General features: G+C 42.8%; 2 protein-coding genes across 2 annotated transcripts; one reads left to right on the forward strand and one right to left on the reverse strand.

Annotated features, from left to right (window-relative positions):
• Positions 1-3166: 3166 nt before the first annotated feature.
• On the reverse strand, positions 3167-8853 carry TRUGW13939_05559 (uncharacterized protein; the record flags this gene model as incomplete). Its single annotated transcript, XM_035488721.1, has 2 exons — positions 3167-3191; positions 3221-8853. The coding sequence occupies 2 exons, from the start codon at positions 8851-8853 to the stop codon at positions 3167-3169; spliced, it is 5658 nt and encodes a 1885-aa protein (XP_035344614.1).
• A 3312-nt stretch (positions 8854-12165) lies between these two features.
• Positions 12166-14214, forward strand: TRUGW13939_05560 (uncharacterized protein; the record flags this gene model as incomplete). Its single annotated transcript, XM_035488722.1, has 3 exons — positions 12166-13253; positions 13457-14114; positions 14179-14214. 3 exons carry the CDS (start codon positions 12166-12168, stop codon positions 14212-14214), a joined length of 1782 nt encoding a protein of 593 aa, XP_035344615.1.
• Positions 14215-16707: the final 2493 nt, after the last annotated feature.

Consider the following 16707-nt stretch of genomic DNA (forward strand, 5'->3'; position numbering starts at 1 on the left):
TTAGGATATTCCTTCTTTAGTTGACTAGTGAGGGGCTTGGTTAAAGCGGCACAGCGGAGTTTGTCTGGAAAAAAAATATAATATACTTATATGCCTTGCAGCAAATCTAATTTAAAGGTATATTTTATTTTATGTAGTATCTTATATAGCCCTTTAGACTAATAGCCTAGTTTTCTATCTGGTTATCCTGTATCCTATTCTTTATTACTGATATAGACATGGTCACTAACTCTGAAGTCTATTTTCTGTCTATACTTGTTTATTTACTGTTACTATCTGCTTTATACTTCTATAATATTATTATAGGTATGATCCTATATACACTCTAAATACTGTATCTATACTTAGGCTTCTTTCTTATTTAGTATATAGCTTTTAGATGGCATTAATAATATCTAATTAAATGATATCTAAAGAGTATAATCTTTTTTTATTTTAAATAAGGATATCTCTATAGATTTTTATAGTAGTGATGTAGCTATAAAGTTAATGATTAGTAGGTACTTTAACTAGTTATTTATTATAAAGTTAATATATAGCTGTAGCTGCTGCTGAAGATATTAATTTATTATCTCTATTTATCTATCTATCTAGATATATTGTGTTATTAATGTGACGACGAGTCGATTCCTATCCTCTAAGAGTACTCTGCAACGAGAAAACCAAACATGAGAAGGGAAAGAGGAAGAGAAAGAACCTCCCCCGCTAGTTACATGAGAAATATTCCTTTGTGTGCGTCAGTCTATTCCCTTTATGGTTCCGCATGAGGTTATTCCCATCTCAGTACCGCTCTCGGTTCCCTTTCCCTGGTGGTGCCTCAGGCCGCCACTGCTGGTTCCCGAGGCCTGGGTCAGGACCGTCACAATTAACAGCTTTACCTTAATATGAAAAATTCAGCACGCCTTTTTCTAGAACTTAGAGATAAATTGGCTTCTTTGGTCTGATATAATACTGTTTAGCAGGCCTGTCTATAGAAAGATATATTAAATCTATAACTTTGCTATGTTTCTAGCTGTTATCCCTTTATAGTATAATATAGAGACCAGTCTTTTGATTAAGCGGTTAATGGTGACAAAAACGTTATTAAATCTCTGTTTATTCTAAAGTAGTTCTATAAAGTCTATTAATAAATACTGTCAAGGTCATACTAGGATAGATAATGGTTGGAGAAGTCTAGGGATCCTATCTTTGTGCATGTTCATCTTCTTGTATATCTTGTAATTATTTATATACTGATTCACATTATTACTCTATATCTTCTAGTAGAACTGTTCTTAGACTAGCTTTAGTATTTTTATATATTCTGGGTGTGTTATTATAGGTTGTTAATATACTTTATTTAGCAGTTATACTTATAAATTATTCTTCTTAAGAATATAGAGTTATTTATTAAAGAAAAGTCATTTTTTAATTATCCTATAGCTTTCTCTTTTCTCTAAAAGTAAGACTTTAGCACCTTTCTCAGCTATATATTCTTTGTTAGCTGTTAACATCTTGGTGACAATATTATCTTTTACAGTTAGAGTGACCAGTTCTGTATATACCATTTTAAATATGATTTTATTATTAATTTTATACCACAGCAGTAGCATTTAGTTCTAGTGGTTGAGATTTTTTATCTTTTTATCTTTTCTTTAGATAAAGATATCTATTAATATATTTATTTTTCTTAGTTAATATCTAAGTACAAAATAGTATTTTTCTAAGAACTTGCATTATTAGGCTTATTAAGTATTTAAAGCTTTAATAATTATAAAGTACTCAAGAGCCTAGTAATCTAATAAGATATTAAAAGACTCTTATTTTTTTAGTCTAATCAATTTAGACTTCTATTTTTTTAGAACTTTTATTACTGCCAGTAGTTCCTTATTATGGATATTATAATTATGTCAATCGGTTCAACAACTCGTCACCAAGATGTGAATCGGGGTGGGTATTCTGCTAACAGAAGGCAAGATGAGAACGTTGTGTAAGGCAATCCTAGGATAAGTAGAGTACTATCGCAATGATAGGCTGCAAAGTATGTTGAAGAGTAATAGTAGTATACTATTTGCTTAAGAGAATAAAACACAATAAGCTAGATACATGATGGTAAATGAGTGTCCTTATATAGCTGATCCTAAACATAGCGAGCATAGTCAAGCTCTGCTTGACTATGTCAGTACATAGTTCCTTAGCATAGTCTCACTATGTTGACTATGCAGTCACGTGCCTAAGTCCGTAAGGTGGGTCTTTTCGTATGGAGACTCTTTTTGCGTGGAGATCCTTTCCGTACGGGATCTCTTTTCGTACGGAGTCTGTTTTCGTATGGAAACCATTTCCATACGACACAGGCTTCCGTTCGATGAGTCATTCCATGCGGGAGTATAAGTGTAGGCGTTTCTTCCTTCTCGGGTACAATCAGAGATTCTACCCCACGAGAATATCCAATAACCTTTGCTTATGTAACTAGCGTCCGCTGTCACATCTATTGGCTGAGCGTTATCGATTCTTATGACAATCCCCTCCTTCGAAGGCTGGCGTCCCGACAGTCACATAAATAGTCGCAGGTCCCCGTCGCACAGGTAGGCTGATTCCTTTTCGTTAACATTCTTGGTGGTGATGTTCTAACCATGTCGTCAAAGCAAAATATCGATAAAAACAATTTGTTCGCCCGTATTGTTGAAACCGGGATCGTTCTTCTTTTCCCTTGCCACAAGTGTGCTCTCTCAGGGAAGTCGTGTATTAAATCAGAAATTTCAAAGCGTTGCAGTGAGTGTGTTCGCAGCGGTCGCGGTCGCTGTGTTGAGATGGCGTCTTCGGATTTGGCATGGAAGAAGTTGTTGGCTGCTCAAAAGAAAATTGAGGAGGATGAGGAGGCAACTCTAGCGAAACTTCTTCGTCTCAAGAAACAGCGGAAGCTGCTTCAGAAGCGCGCCGGTCAGTTTATCCAGACGGATATTAAGGATGTGGAGGAGTTGGAGCGTTTGGAGGAGAAGGAGGAGGAGGAACGGAAACGAGAGGCCGAGCTGCAAAAATCAAACGAGATGATTGCGGCTGCCATCCAGGAGTTTCCCGTGTCGTCTAACAACGAGTTCGACCACGTCCTTTCCGAGTTTCTTTCTGGCGAAACGCTCGAATCTTTTCGGGGCAGTTCAAATGCCTAACTGGTTCCCATGAATTGTGTTCAGGTCCGTATCCTTTCCAGCTGACTAAGTAAAAGATTCTTCCTTCCACTAACTTTCTCTTCAGAATGTTTTCAACTTCATATTCATCCTCGGTTGCTTCGTCGTTACTGTTTTCTGGGTTTTCGGTTGGTTCCAATAATGAGATGTGAAATACTGGGTGCACTTTCATTCTTGCTGGTAGTCGGAGTTTGTAATTGTCGTTGGCGAGTTTTTCTTGAATCGTGAAAGGTCCGTATTTGATAGCGTCAAGTTTGTTGCTTGGTCTCTTGCTTGGAATGTTGAAATTTTTCTGTCCAATTGTTCGTCGTAGTAAGTAAACTTTCTCCCCCTTTTTGAGGATTGGCGCGTCCTCGCGCTTCTTGTCGTAGTAGGTCTTCATTCGGTTTTCAGCCCACTTGATGTCTTTCGATATTGTCTGATGGAGTGCCTGTAGTTTGTTGGCTTGTATTATCGCGGCTTCGGATAATCCTTCTCGTGGTACTTCAGACCATGTCATTCTTGGGTGTCGTCCAAGATTTGCAAAATGTGGAACTTGTTTCGTCGTAGCGTTTTCTGCATTGTTTAATGCGAACTGTGCTAATGGTAGTAGTTCTACCCAGTTATCTTGTTCCCAGTCTAAATAGTGTCGAAAATACTGTTCAACTGTTTGAATCATTCTTTCAGACTGGCCATCAGTCTGTTGGTGATTCGCGGTTGATAGTTTGTGATGCATTCCGCATGCTTTTGCAATTGTCTGCCAATATTTGGATGTGAACAACTTGTCTCGGTCCGTGATGAGTTCGTTTGGTAATCCGGTCCATACAAAAACTTTTCGTAACATAAGTTTTGCACATTGTTCTGCTGTCATATCCTTTGGTGTTGGTTCTAGGATAACATATTTCGTAAGTCGGTCGACTGTTATTATGGCATCGGTGTAGGTAACTCCTGTTACTGGGTCCTTGGACTGCGGTAGTCCTTGGATAAAGTCAACAGTGATACTTTTCCATGCTTCTTCTGGTACTTCCGGTATTTGCATTTTTCCAAAGGGTTTGTGGTGTACTGCCTTGTTTCTGTTGCATTCGTCGCAGTTTCTGATGTAATTCTCAACCCTTTTTCGGACATAAGGAAAGTAGAATGTTCGGGTAATCATTTCGATTGTCCTTTCAACTCCTTGGTGTCCTTTTGTTGGAGGATCGTGGTAGCGCTGAATGACTTCCGTAGTCATATTCTGCGGTACTCTGATCATTCCATTCCATATCGCTAAGCCTTTCTGAACATTTTTCGTAACTTGTCCGGCTTGTAATTCTTCTTGTATTTTTTGATCCTTGTTGGTTTCCTGATGCATTCGTTCGTAGAATGGATCATCGTCAACAACTCTTATTGCGGTCGCAATGATTGCATTGTGGTTGTGGCGTAGAACTCCTGATTCTTCTTGCAGAATGTTTGTCTTGGGGGGTTCTATCCCGATCGCGTAATCTGGTCGTCTGCTTAATGCGTCTGCGGCTGCATTTTGTTTTCCTGGAATATGTTCAATCCTGTAATTGAATTTGGCTAGTTCTTCGGCCCATCGTATTTGTCTTCCAGATAATTCTTTTGTTGTCGTGAAGTATTTCAAATTGTGATGGTCGCTTTTGACGATTACTTCATGTTTTGCTCCTTGGAGATAGTGTCGCCATTGTCGAAATGCTTGAACTATCGCGAGTAATTCTCGGTCGTGAACGTCGTAGTTAACTTCCGCCGATGTAAACTTTCTCGAGTAGAATGCGACAATCTGCGTTTCTCCCTTTTCATTGATTTGTTCATGGATTGCTCCAAGAGCATATCCAGATGCGTCTGTTCGTAGAATGCTTTGTAATTCTGGGTTAAACAGTTGTAATATTGGCGCAATTTTAACGAGTTCTTTAACGTTTTCAAAAGATCGTTGTCTTCTTGCTGTCCAATCAAATGGTTCGTCTTTTTTCAGCAATTCTGTCATTGGTGTTGTAACGTCTGAGTATTTCTCAAGATATCGTCGAACGTATCCGCTGGCTCCAAGAAAAGATTGTACGTCGTGGACGTTCGTTGGAGTTGGCCATTCGAGGATAGCGTCTAATTTTTCTTTCGGTATCTCTAGTCCGTTTGTTGTATATACCATTCCTAGGTAGTTGACTCGTGTGGTGTCGAATTCACACTTCTTGATTTTGAGAGTCAATCCTGCTTCCATAAGTTTTGTCATAACCAGTCGTACATGGTTATCGTGTTCCTTCGGGTCTTTTGAGTAGACTATAACATCATCGAAGTATACTGCAACGAAGAGGTTAAGGTATTCTCGTAGGATGTGGGTCATAAACCTCGCGAATTCTGCTGGTAGCCGTTTGAGTCCCATAGGCGCTACTAGCCATTCGTACAGTCCCAAGTCTGTAAGGAATGCTGTTTTCCAGATGTCGTCATTTTTCATTCGTAGGTTGTAGTATCCCCATTCAACGTCGAACATTGTCATGATTTTTGCACCTTGCAATAAATCTCTCTTCTGTTCCTGATGTGGCGCTTTGTTTGCGTCGTCTTCGGTCATGTTATTTAATTTTCGGTAGTCGATGACCATTCGTGGTGATCCGTCGCGTTTTGGTACAAACATTGCTTGTGCAGAAGCCTTTGCTTTTGATTCTCTGATGTAACCGGCTGCTAAGAATTTCTCAATGAATTCCTTAGTAGTTCGGAGTTCATCTTGTGAGATTTGTCGTTGCTTCACTTGTGGTACCTGTGCTCCTGCTTTGAGAGGTATCTCTGCTTCGTATTCTTTTTCGTGTTGTGGTAGTCGGTATTCTTTTTTCACAAATAATTCGGTAAAGTCTCGGTATTTCTCTGGTAGCTTGTCGAGCACTTCCTTCAGTTCCTTTTCGTAGATTTCTTTTGGTTTCCTTCGTGTTTCAATTTGTCGGCCTATTTCGTTTATTTCTTCAGCATGTTTCACCTTCAACTGCTGGTCCGGTTTGATCCCCATTTGCTCTGTTTGTAGCATCTTCAGGTCTATTGACACTGTCTCGTGTTTCCAGTCAATGACAGGATTATGTTTTCGTAGCCATGTCATTCCGAGTATAACGTCGAAATCCTTTCGCTCGAACGGACTTAAATCCAGTTGGATGCTTTCTTCATGTTCTCCTGATTTGATTGTGATGTTTTCAGTTCGTCGTACGAATCCTTCGATTGTGATTTGTCCTTCAAAATTTTGTACAGTATGCCATAGGTTTGTCTCGTACGTTTGGATCCTGTTTTTCTTGACGTATGCTTCGCTAATGTAATTCGTCGATGCTCCCGAGTCAAGGAGTAATTTGGCTTCGTGTCCGTCGATTGTTCCTTTGATAATGATCACAGTTTCTCCTGTCTTGATAGTTGTGGCAATAAGGTGGTGTCCTTTTCTGTGTCTTTCAAGGTATCGTTTCTGTGATAGAACAATTTCGGTCCAATCTTCATCGGTGTAGATGACTCGTCCTTCGTGGTATGGACATTTTTTCGCGTAGCACTGGTCAGTTTCGATGCTATTATGGAAAGGATGCCAAATTTCTTCTGCGTAGCACCAACATTCGTTCCAGCCCTTCGGACAGTCCGGGATGGGTTGATAGATGATCATCGGTGCCGTTGGCTTCCATTTGTTCTTTTCCTTTTCTTCGAGGTGAGTCGGACATTTTGACTCATAGCATTGCGTCCAGTGTATTTTCTTGTGATGGTGTCCTCCATATTGTGGGTAGTACATGCATGAACATCTTTCGGTATGCCCAAGCATCGGGTGGCACAACCGTGTTCCTTTGGTGAGTGAGACGTATTCGAATTCGTTTGCGAGTGCGATGTTCTTTTTCCCGTGCATATCGCATTTGTGAAATGTCCACTCGTGGCATTCTTCGCATTCAAGGATGTGTTGTCGGTATGTCTGAATAGAGTCTTCCCAACATACTGGTTTGGGTGGTTTGCAACTGCATTCTCGTTTTGGTTCTTCGTAGTCGATTTCAGGGAATTCCTCTGTTGTTTCGGAGTCTTCACTGTTTGTTTCCGGAATCTCAATTCTTGTTCCTGGAACCGTCGTGCTGGTTCCTAGGACTGAATCCCATTCTTTCCTTGTGATTGGTGGTCGTTTCTGGAACAGTCTGATTGTTTCATTTGCTTGGTGGATCGCCCTTGCGGCGTCTCTTCTGAGGTTTGTTGTTCTTGTTAACTGTGATTGTTGCGGGGTGTCTGGTTCTCGATCCGAGTCCTCGTGGTCAACTTCTCTGTCTTTTCCACCGTCTCGAAACGTCAGGGGGTGTTGGCTTTCACTTCCTGATGAAAGGTCATCAATACGCCGTCCAGCGGTTTTGCTGTATTGGTCTTCTCTGCGAGGTTCTCTGATTGGTCCTTTCTCTTGACCTTGTTGTAGGTGAGGTTGCGCTTCTTCCGGGTTAGCGTCTTCTTCCTGGGGTGGTTCCCTTTCTGAACTCTGTCTGAGGCGTCCCTTAGATTGCCCAGGGGTATCTTCTTGCTCGAAATTCTTGAGCGATTCGTATATTTCCTTTTCTAGTATCGGTCCCCAGAAGTCCTTGACTTCGTCGACCTGTTCATTTTCTGACTCCTCCTCCTCACTGTCCGAGGGGGTCACAATTGTCTGGTGTATGGCCGCAATTTGTTGATGGACTGTTGTTATTTTCTGAGGGCTGGCGTTACCGTTCTGTCTGCCTTGCCCTGATCGGCACTGTCGTGCAAAGTGTCCTTTTCGTCCGCACTTGTAACAGGCTTTGTTTTCCTTGCGCTTGGCCATTTCTTCCTTACTGATCACGTTGTTGAGCTGCATCTTGACATCGCCGTCCTTGTCGTATTGGGTTCCTCGCTTTGCCGATGTGTTGGCATACTGAGGGAATCCTCCAACTTTCTTCCATCTCTGAAACTCCTGTCGCTTCTGTTTGATCTCGAACAGTTTGTTGTCAATCTTGACCGCCATCTCAATGAATCTGTCAATGTTGTCGGGTCGGTCGAGTTTGATGAGTTCCGTCTGGACTTCTTCCTTGAGCATGTTCTCAAAGGTTGCGATTTGAATAGCATCATCATAGTGTAGTGGTGTTACTATCTGTCGGAATTTGGTTGCCAACTGCTGAGCGGATCCGGTCTGTCGTAGGTATCTTAGTTGTCTTTCCGCGGTCCGTAGCTCGTCGATGTTTCCGAACGCTTCTCCAAGTTTCTGTTTGAACATGCCGTAGTTCGAAAACAGTTCCCTGGTGATAGTCCCCCAACTACTTCTGTCGGTAGTGTACAATTCACTTAGCATGGGTTGTATCCATTCTGCTGCTGCATCGGTAAAGCATGATGCCACAAAGATCATTTTCTTTTTGTCATGGGTGATCTGGTTGGCTTCGATATGCATTTCCATGTTGACCAAAAATGTCTTCAACTTGGATCTAGTTCCGTCGAAGGTCATGGGTTTTGGTAGTTTGACCCTGTTGCCGGCTGTTCCAGCTTCGCCAGGTGGTATAGCCATGACTTGAGCTTCGAGTTGGTTGACATGATCGTCTCTTTCAGCGACCGCAGCTTGCAGTCTTTGAATGTGTTCATTCATTTGATCGATGACTCTTTCCAACGTGGTGAATCTTTGCTGGGTTTGCTCGTCGGGTTCATCGTCACTGTCTTGATCGACTGGTCTTGCTTGTCTTGCAGGTGGGCGCGGAGTTGCCGGTCCTGCTGCTGGTGCGTTGCTATTTCCTGCCATGATTAGCTCGTTAGTAAGGTTCGATTGCTTACCTAGTTCTCAAAACTTCGTGTTATGAGGGTGTTTTATTGTCAATCGGTTCAACAACTCGTCACCAAGATGTGAATCGGGGTGGGTATTCTGCTAACAGAAGGCAAGATGAGAACGTTGTGTAAGGCAATCCTAGGATAAGTAGAGTACTATCGCAATGATAGGCTGCAAAGTATGTTGAAGAGTAATAGTAGTATACTATTTGCTTAAGAGAATAAAACACAATAAGCTAGATACATGATGGTAAATGAGTGTCCTTATATAGCTGATCCTAAACATAGCGAGCATAGTCAAGCTCTGCTTGACTATGTCAGTACATAGTTCCTTAGCATAGTCTCACTATGTTGACTATGCAGTCACGTGCCTAAGTCCGTAAGGTGGGTCTTTTCGTATGGAGACTCTTTTTGCGTGGAGATCCTTTCCGTACGGGATCTCTTTTCGTACGGAGTCTGTTTTCGTATGGAAACCATTTCCATACGACACAGGCTTCCGTTCGATGAGTCATTCCATGCGGGAGTATAAGTGTAGGCGTTTCTTCCTTCTCGGGTACAATCAGAGATTCTACCCCACGAGAATATCCAATAACCTTTGCTTATGTAACTAGCGTCCGCTGTCACATCTATTGGCTGAGCGTTATCGATTCTTATGACAAATTATACTCAGTTAAGATTATCGATACAGAGTAGTATATAATTGGATACTATTCCTTATCTTTATATAGTTAAGATAGAATTATGGCCATTACTCTATCTAATATATCTATTTCTACGCAGGTTTAATAATTAGAATTATAATAGGCTAGTATCAAAGCTTCTAATAATTTCTTTTTTAGATTTTCAAATATTTCTTCACACTCTTTACTCTATATAAATGGAACATTAATTCAAGTAAGATAATATAATAGCCTTATAGTTTAGCTATAGGCCTTTATGAACTTCTAATAGAAGTTACAGAAACCAAAGAATAACTATACTCCTAAAACTGTTATTAGTGTTTTCTAGGAAAGGATAACCTCAATCTTTACTAGATTGACCTCTATCCCCTCTGAGGTAATGATAAAGCCCAGATACTTGGTCGATATAACATGGAACTCGCATTTTTTGATACTGGCTTGCAGTCTTGCCTCTCAGAGTCTCTTCAACATCTATTATATATATATCTCATGCTCTAGCTTGTTCTCGCTATATATTAATAAATTATTGATAAATATAATTATAAACTGGTCAAGGTAGTCTATAAAGATATTGTTAATTAGTCATTAAAATGTTGCTAGTCTATTGATAAAACTAAATAGCATTATCTTATACTTAAAAGTGCTATACCAACAATAGAAAATAGTTAGATCTGTAGAGTCTAGATATATTTAGATTTAGTAGAACTCCTATCTAATATCCAGCTTAGTGAAGATTTTTATCTTATTTAAATGCTTAAAGACTTCCTTAATAAGTGATAGTAGATATTAGTCTTTTCTAATTAAAGCATTCAGCTTGCGGTAATTAATATAGAAATAGAATCCACTATTAGCTTTCTTAGCTATGAGGATTGAAGATATAAATAGTGTATTATTAGGGATAATAAATCTTTTATCTAGATTATTAATAATATAGTCTTAAGCTGCTTAGAGCTGTTCTTTTAACATTTAATATAAAGGACTATAACCTAACTCTAAATCCTGATTTAACTTGATTTTGTGGTTATATTTCTAGTGAACTAGCAACTTGTTTAAGTGGATCTTTGAGAAGATATTAGTAAACTTGTAATATTAATCTGGTAGCTGTTGTTTAATCTTTTTACTTTTAGTTGACTTAGCTATTCTTTCTTTCTTAGTTTCTAGTATCTATTTTATCTTGTAAAGACTAGTTATAAAGATATCTATAGTTTTATTTTTTATATAATAATAGAATCTAGCAGCTTTGATAATTGTTATATCTATTCTATATATTCTTCTTTCTGAATATTGATGATGTGGGTTTCTTATTGGATTAATAACTGGTAATGCTTTCTTAATACTGTTAAAGGGTCTTGTGATGTTCTTTGATTATAAGGCTTTCTCTATTTTTTGTAGTTTTATTCTTAATTATATTCTTTATGTTTTTTCTATAACTGTAGGCATTTTTCTTTAGGATTCTGATTGTAGGAGTGGAATAGGTTCTTTTATTAACTAATCTCGGCGCTCTATATCAGCTTGGTGCTTGAGATTAACTAGTCTATTTCTCTTTAGTATTGTCTTTGGTATATGGATGAACTGCTTTCTCTCTATTTGATTTTTGAGAGATATATCCTCTGGCTATAAAAGATAATGGTTTCTGTAATCTATTAATATATTGTATTTCTCCAGCTATATATAATTTAAAATAATATTGTGATGGCCTAGTTGTATTAAAAGAAAGGATAGATGCTGTTGTATCTGGCTATTAATAATCAGTGTTAAGATTATGAAATGTGTGACTAGTTCTATTGTTTTCCTATTATATCCTTTCATTTTATAGGGTTCAGAAATAGATACTATGTATGTCTGAAAGTGTTGTACAAGCTTCTTTACTAAAAATATATCTAAAAAAGCAAATCTGTTGGCTCTAGTATTGGCCAAAGCTTTGGTGTAAATTGAATATCTATTCTTAGCTAGTTGAATAGATATAGTTATATTATCCTTCTCTTTTCTTATCAGCTATAAAAGATTTAAAGCTTTGTTATCTATACTTGATACGCCTAAGAAGGAGATTTCTCCTAGGCGTGGGTGTTTTCTAACTCCTTGCCTGTGTCATCTTCCAAGGCTTTTAGATCCAGTGTGACGGCTGAGCCTGAGGCTATCCCCAAGGGTAGGAGCGGCCTCGTGGCCGGATGGGAGGCCTCAGGCAGGAAGGGCATCAACCCTAACCCGCGGTGCCAGATCTGGGGATAGCCTCACCCCGGGGCCATAAGGGGTCAAGCTGGTTACCTAAGCACACAAGATAAAACCTTCCCGCAGGTCCTGGTAGTTAGATTCCTTTCCCATGCTTGTTGTTTTAGAGAATCGCACCCCTAGATAGGAATCGAATATCTTTGGAAAAGGCACGTCACATTACAACAAGCATCGCTACACTTTATCTTTGTCTTTCTCACGACTAGCACAGCCAGCACTCAGCTGCAGTCAGCGCTCTGGTCGGGGGTAGACTTTTCTTTATCTCAACCTCTTTGTGTTCAGCACGGTCCGTACAGCCACGACAAACGCCTTGTCAGCGCTCTGACCCTGAACCTTCATTTACCTTCATTCGAAACCTGGAAATCTTGTGAGCCAGCACGATGGCAAGACCAAGTACCGCTGACGGACGTCAGCATGGCGAGAGCGCCAGCAACGACGATGTGGGAGAGCCCAGTCGCCGCTTGACCGTTAACCTCGAAGAACTGAAGCTTGGAGATGTTCCTGAGGGACCACTCAATAAGGATGAATTCCTTGAGCTTTGCAGAAGCGACCCTGGAGGCCTGTTTGAAGGTTTATTCCAACACCTCTCCATGCAGGAGAAACGACTAGAAGAGGCTCTCGCTGAGTCTAGCAACAACGACACAGAGGAAATCGACTCTATGAGAGAGGAGATTCAGAACCTCAAGAGCAACCTGGCCGACCATCGCCAGGCCATGTCCGAACTGATCACGGAGCGTGATGCCGCAATCGCCAATACCTCTCCAGCCGGGGGAGACCACAAGAAGAAGACCACCAAGCTGCCAGATGGCCAGCTGCTATCGGATGGAATCGATCCCAAGTACGAATCATGGGAGATCGACGTCGAGAACAAGTTGGAAGCCAACGCCGACCATTACCCAACAGCCCTGGCCCGTATGGCGTACGTGAAGGGGATGTGTAAGGGAGAAGCGGCCAACCACTTGCTCCCACGATTCCGGAAGGACTCAGCACAACGTTACCAGGATGTCGGTGACATCTTCGAGCATCTGAGAACAATCTACATGGACGAGAACCGCGTGATCAATGCGAAGATGGAACTCCGTCGCCTAGCAATGAGAGATTCGAAGTTTCAGATCTTTTTGTCGAAATTCACGCTTCTTGCCCAGGAAGCTGGCCTCGCCCTATCAGAATGGAAGGAGGAACTCTACCACAAACTCTCGTTCGACATGCAGCGCGCCATGATCAAGGAAAGCACCGACCCAATGGTGTCGTACCAGACCTTTGTACAAGGATGCCACACTACTGCCAACCGCCTCGAGCAGATCGCTGAAGGGGAACGACGCGCCCGCAGCCGTGGGATTGGGAGCAGCAAAGGCCACAGCCAGGGAGGCCACCAGTCGAATACCTCCGGAGGATCGAAGCCGAAGAATGAAGCCCCTCAACCGCAGCTCTCCTGGGAAGAAAAGAAGAAGCTAATGAGCGAGGACAAGTGCTTCAATTGCAAACTGAGCGGTCACCGTGCTGACAAGTGCCCCCTCAAGAAGAAGGCTCCGGATCTGAAGGCCTTGGAGGATGACGCAGGCAAGGAGTCGGAAAACGCCCACGCCTAGGAGAAGTCTCCTTCTTAGGCGCATCAAGTACGGACAACGAAGCTTTGGATCTCTCACAGCTGATGGGGAGAGAGAAGGATAGCATGACTGTATCTATTCAGCTAGCTAAGAATGGATATTCAATTTGCACCAAAGCTTTGGCCGATACTGGAGCCAACGGATTTGCCTTTTTAGATGTATTTTTAGCGGAGAAGCTTGCACGACACTTTCAGACATACACAGTACCCGTTTCTGAACCCTGTGGGGTGAGAGGGTATGATGGGAAGACAGTGGAACCGGTCACGCACCTCATGATCTTAACACTGGTTGTTGATGGCCGGATGCAGCGGCATCTACCCTTTCTCTTAGTGCGACTAGGCCGTCACGATGTCATTTTGGGTCGTATGTGGCTGGAGAAGTACAATGTGTTGGTGGATTGCAGAAACCGTCGCCTTTTATGGCCGGAGGATGTGTCTCTCAAAGATCAAATGGAGAGAGAGCAGTTCATCCGCATGCCAAAGACAATACTAAGGAGAAATGGACCAGTCAATCTCGAGCACCAAGCTGATATGGAGCGCCGAGATCGGTTGATGGAAGAACCTGTCCCACTCCTACAACCAGAACCCCAAAGGAAAGCGCCTGCAGTTACAGGAAGAACGCAAAGGACGCAATCAAGGATGGAACTGCAGAAAATGGAGAAAGCCTTACGATCAGAGAACGCCACAGGACCCTTTGGCAGTACCAAGGAAGCGTCACCAGTTGTCAGTCCGACGAGAAACCCACATCGCCAACGCTCAGAAAGAAGGACGTATGGAATGGACATAGCAATCATCGGAGCTGCCGGATTCCATCGTTGTGTGAAAAGCAAGACTACAGATGTCTTCATGACTAGTCTTTGCGAGATAGAGCAGGCGCTGGAAACTGAGAAGGAAAGAACGGCCAAGTCGACTGAAAGCGAGGAGATCAAGCAGCAGCTGCCGGATCAGTATCGCGAGTTCGCCGACGTCTTCTCGAAGATCCGCTCAGACGAGTTGCCAGTTCACCAGAAGTATGACCACAAGATCGAGTTGAATCAGGACCTAGAGTTGGGTTATAGTCCTTTATATCGAATGTCAGAGGAACAGCTCCAAGCAGCCCGAGACTATATTATTGATAACCTGGATAAAGGATTTATCGTCCCTAGCAATGCACCATTCGCGTCTCCAATCCTCATGGCCAAGAAAGCCGATGGCGGATTCCGCTTCTGTGTTGATTACCGCAAGCTGAACGCTTTGACCAGAAAGGACCGATATCCACTGCCACTTATCGAGGAAGTCTTTGAGCGCTTGAGTAAGGCAAAGATCTTCACTAAGCTGGACATTAGGCAGGGGTTCCACCGAATCCGAATGCACCCAGACTCCACAGATCTGACCACCTTCCGTTGTCGGTATGGCACTTTTAAGTATGAGGTAATGCCGTTTGGCCTCACCAATGGACCAGCGACGTTTCAACGACTGATCAACGATATCTTCATGGACTACCTTGACCAGTTCGTGATTGCGTTCATCGACGATCTATTGATATACAGCGAGAACGAGCTAGAGCATGAGATGCATGTGCGACAGGTGTTGGAGAGACTCCGAGAGGCAGGACTGCAAGCCAGTATCAAAAAATGCGAGTTCCATGTCACATCGACCAAGTATCTGGGCTTTATCATTACCTCAGAGGGGATAGAGGTCGACCCAGCAAAGATTGAGGTTATCCTTTCCTGGAAGACGCCAATGACAGTTTTGGGAGTACAGTCATTCCTTGGTTTCTGCAACTTCTATCGGAAGTTCATAAAGGCCTACAGCCGAACTGCAAGGCCATTGCATTACCTCACTCGAACTGACGTTCCATTTATATGGAGTAAGGAGTGCGAAGAAGCATTTGAAAGTCTGAAAAAGAAATTATCGGAAGCCCCGGTGCTAGCCCATTACGACCCCAATCGCCAAACCCGCGTGGAAACGGACGCGTCAGACGGAGTAGTGGCCGCAGTCCTATCTCAACTGTGTGAGGATGAGGAATGGCATCCGGTCGCGTACTACTCCGCATCGATGACCCCAGCCGAGCATAATTACGACATCCATGACAAGGAACTACTGGCAGTAATAAAGGCTCTGAGGGAATGGAAGTCCGAATTGGTCGGACTGAGAGGACAGGAGTCCTTTGATGTCCTATCGGATCACCGGGCTCTTGAGTACTTTATGACTACCAAAGCTCTGAACGCCCGACAAGCCCGATGGTGCGAGTTCTTGGAGGAATACCACTTTGTACTCAGATACCGACCAGGAAAAGCGAATGTATTGGCGGACACCCTCACCCGGAGAGAAGATGAAAAGGCGAAAAACCTCGACCACCGGAACCGAACGCTACTGCCGCGGCATAAAATCGACGATAAGATCGCACTTGAGATGGCATATGCAGAACTGGTCACCCTAACTGCAGAGGATGATATTGTCACCAAGGTGTTGGCGGCCAACGAGGAATATGTGGCCGAGAAAGGTGCCGAAGTCTTACTCTCAGGGAAAGGGGAGAGCCATAGGGTGATTGAAGGACGACTTTTCTTTAATGAACGACTCTATGTTCCCAAGAAGGACGATTTACGAGCACGACTGCTAGACGAAGTACATCGACAACCCGCAACAGCGCACCCAGGACGTACAAAGATGCTGAAGCTAGTCCGAGAACGGTTCTACTGGGAGGCATGGAGCAATGATGTGAACCGGTATGTGGACAATTGCAAGACATGCAAGAGGACGAACACGCGCAGGGACAGGGCCCCTGGACTCCTCCAACCGTTACCTATCCCAGTACGACCTTGGCAGCATTTGTCGATGGACTTCATGGAGCTGCCCCAGGACAAACGGGGATTCGATAACGTTTTTGTCACCGTCGACCGCTTGACCAAAAGACCGGTCTCCATACCGTGCCACAAGGGGGTGACAGCTAGAGACATGGCAAAGTTATGGATTCGGTATATCTTCCCGTGGACAGGCCTGCCAGACAGCATTGTATCAGACCGAGGAGGCCAGTTCATCTCTGAGTTCTGGGGAGAGGCGTGCCGAATCCTTCACATCAAGGTAAAGCTGTCGACAGCACGGCATGCCCAGACAGATGGACAAACAGAGATAGCGAATCAGTATCTTCAGCAGCGGCTGCGGCCATATGTTAACTTTGCAATGGACGACTGGTCGGAGTACCTACCAATCATCGACTTTGCAGCTGCGTCACTGCCACAGGAATCTACAGGGATGTCCCCATTTGAGATAGAAAAAGGTTATGCTCCTCGGATGTCGTTTGATTGGGCGCCACCAACGCCGCCTAGAAGCTACA

The sequence above is a fragment of the Talaromyces rugulosus genome, chromosome III (assembly GCF_013368755.1).
Source record: "Talaromyces rugulosus chromosome III, complete sequence".
NCBI classification, from domain to species: Eukaryota; Fungi; Ascomycota; class Eurotiomycetes; order Eurotiales; family Trichocomaceae; genus Talaromyces; species Talaromyces rugulosus.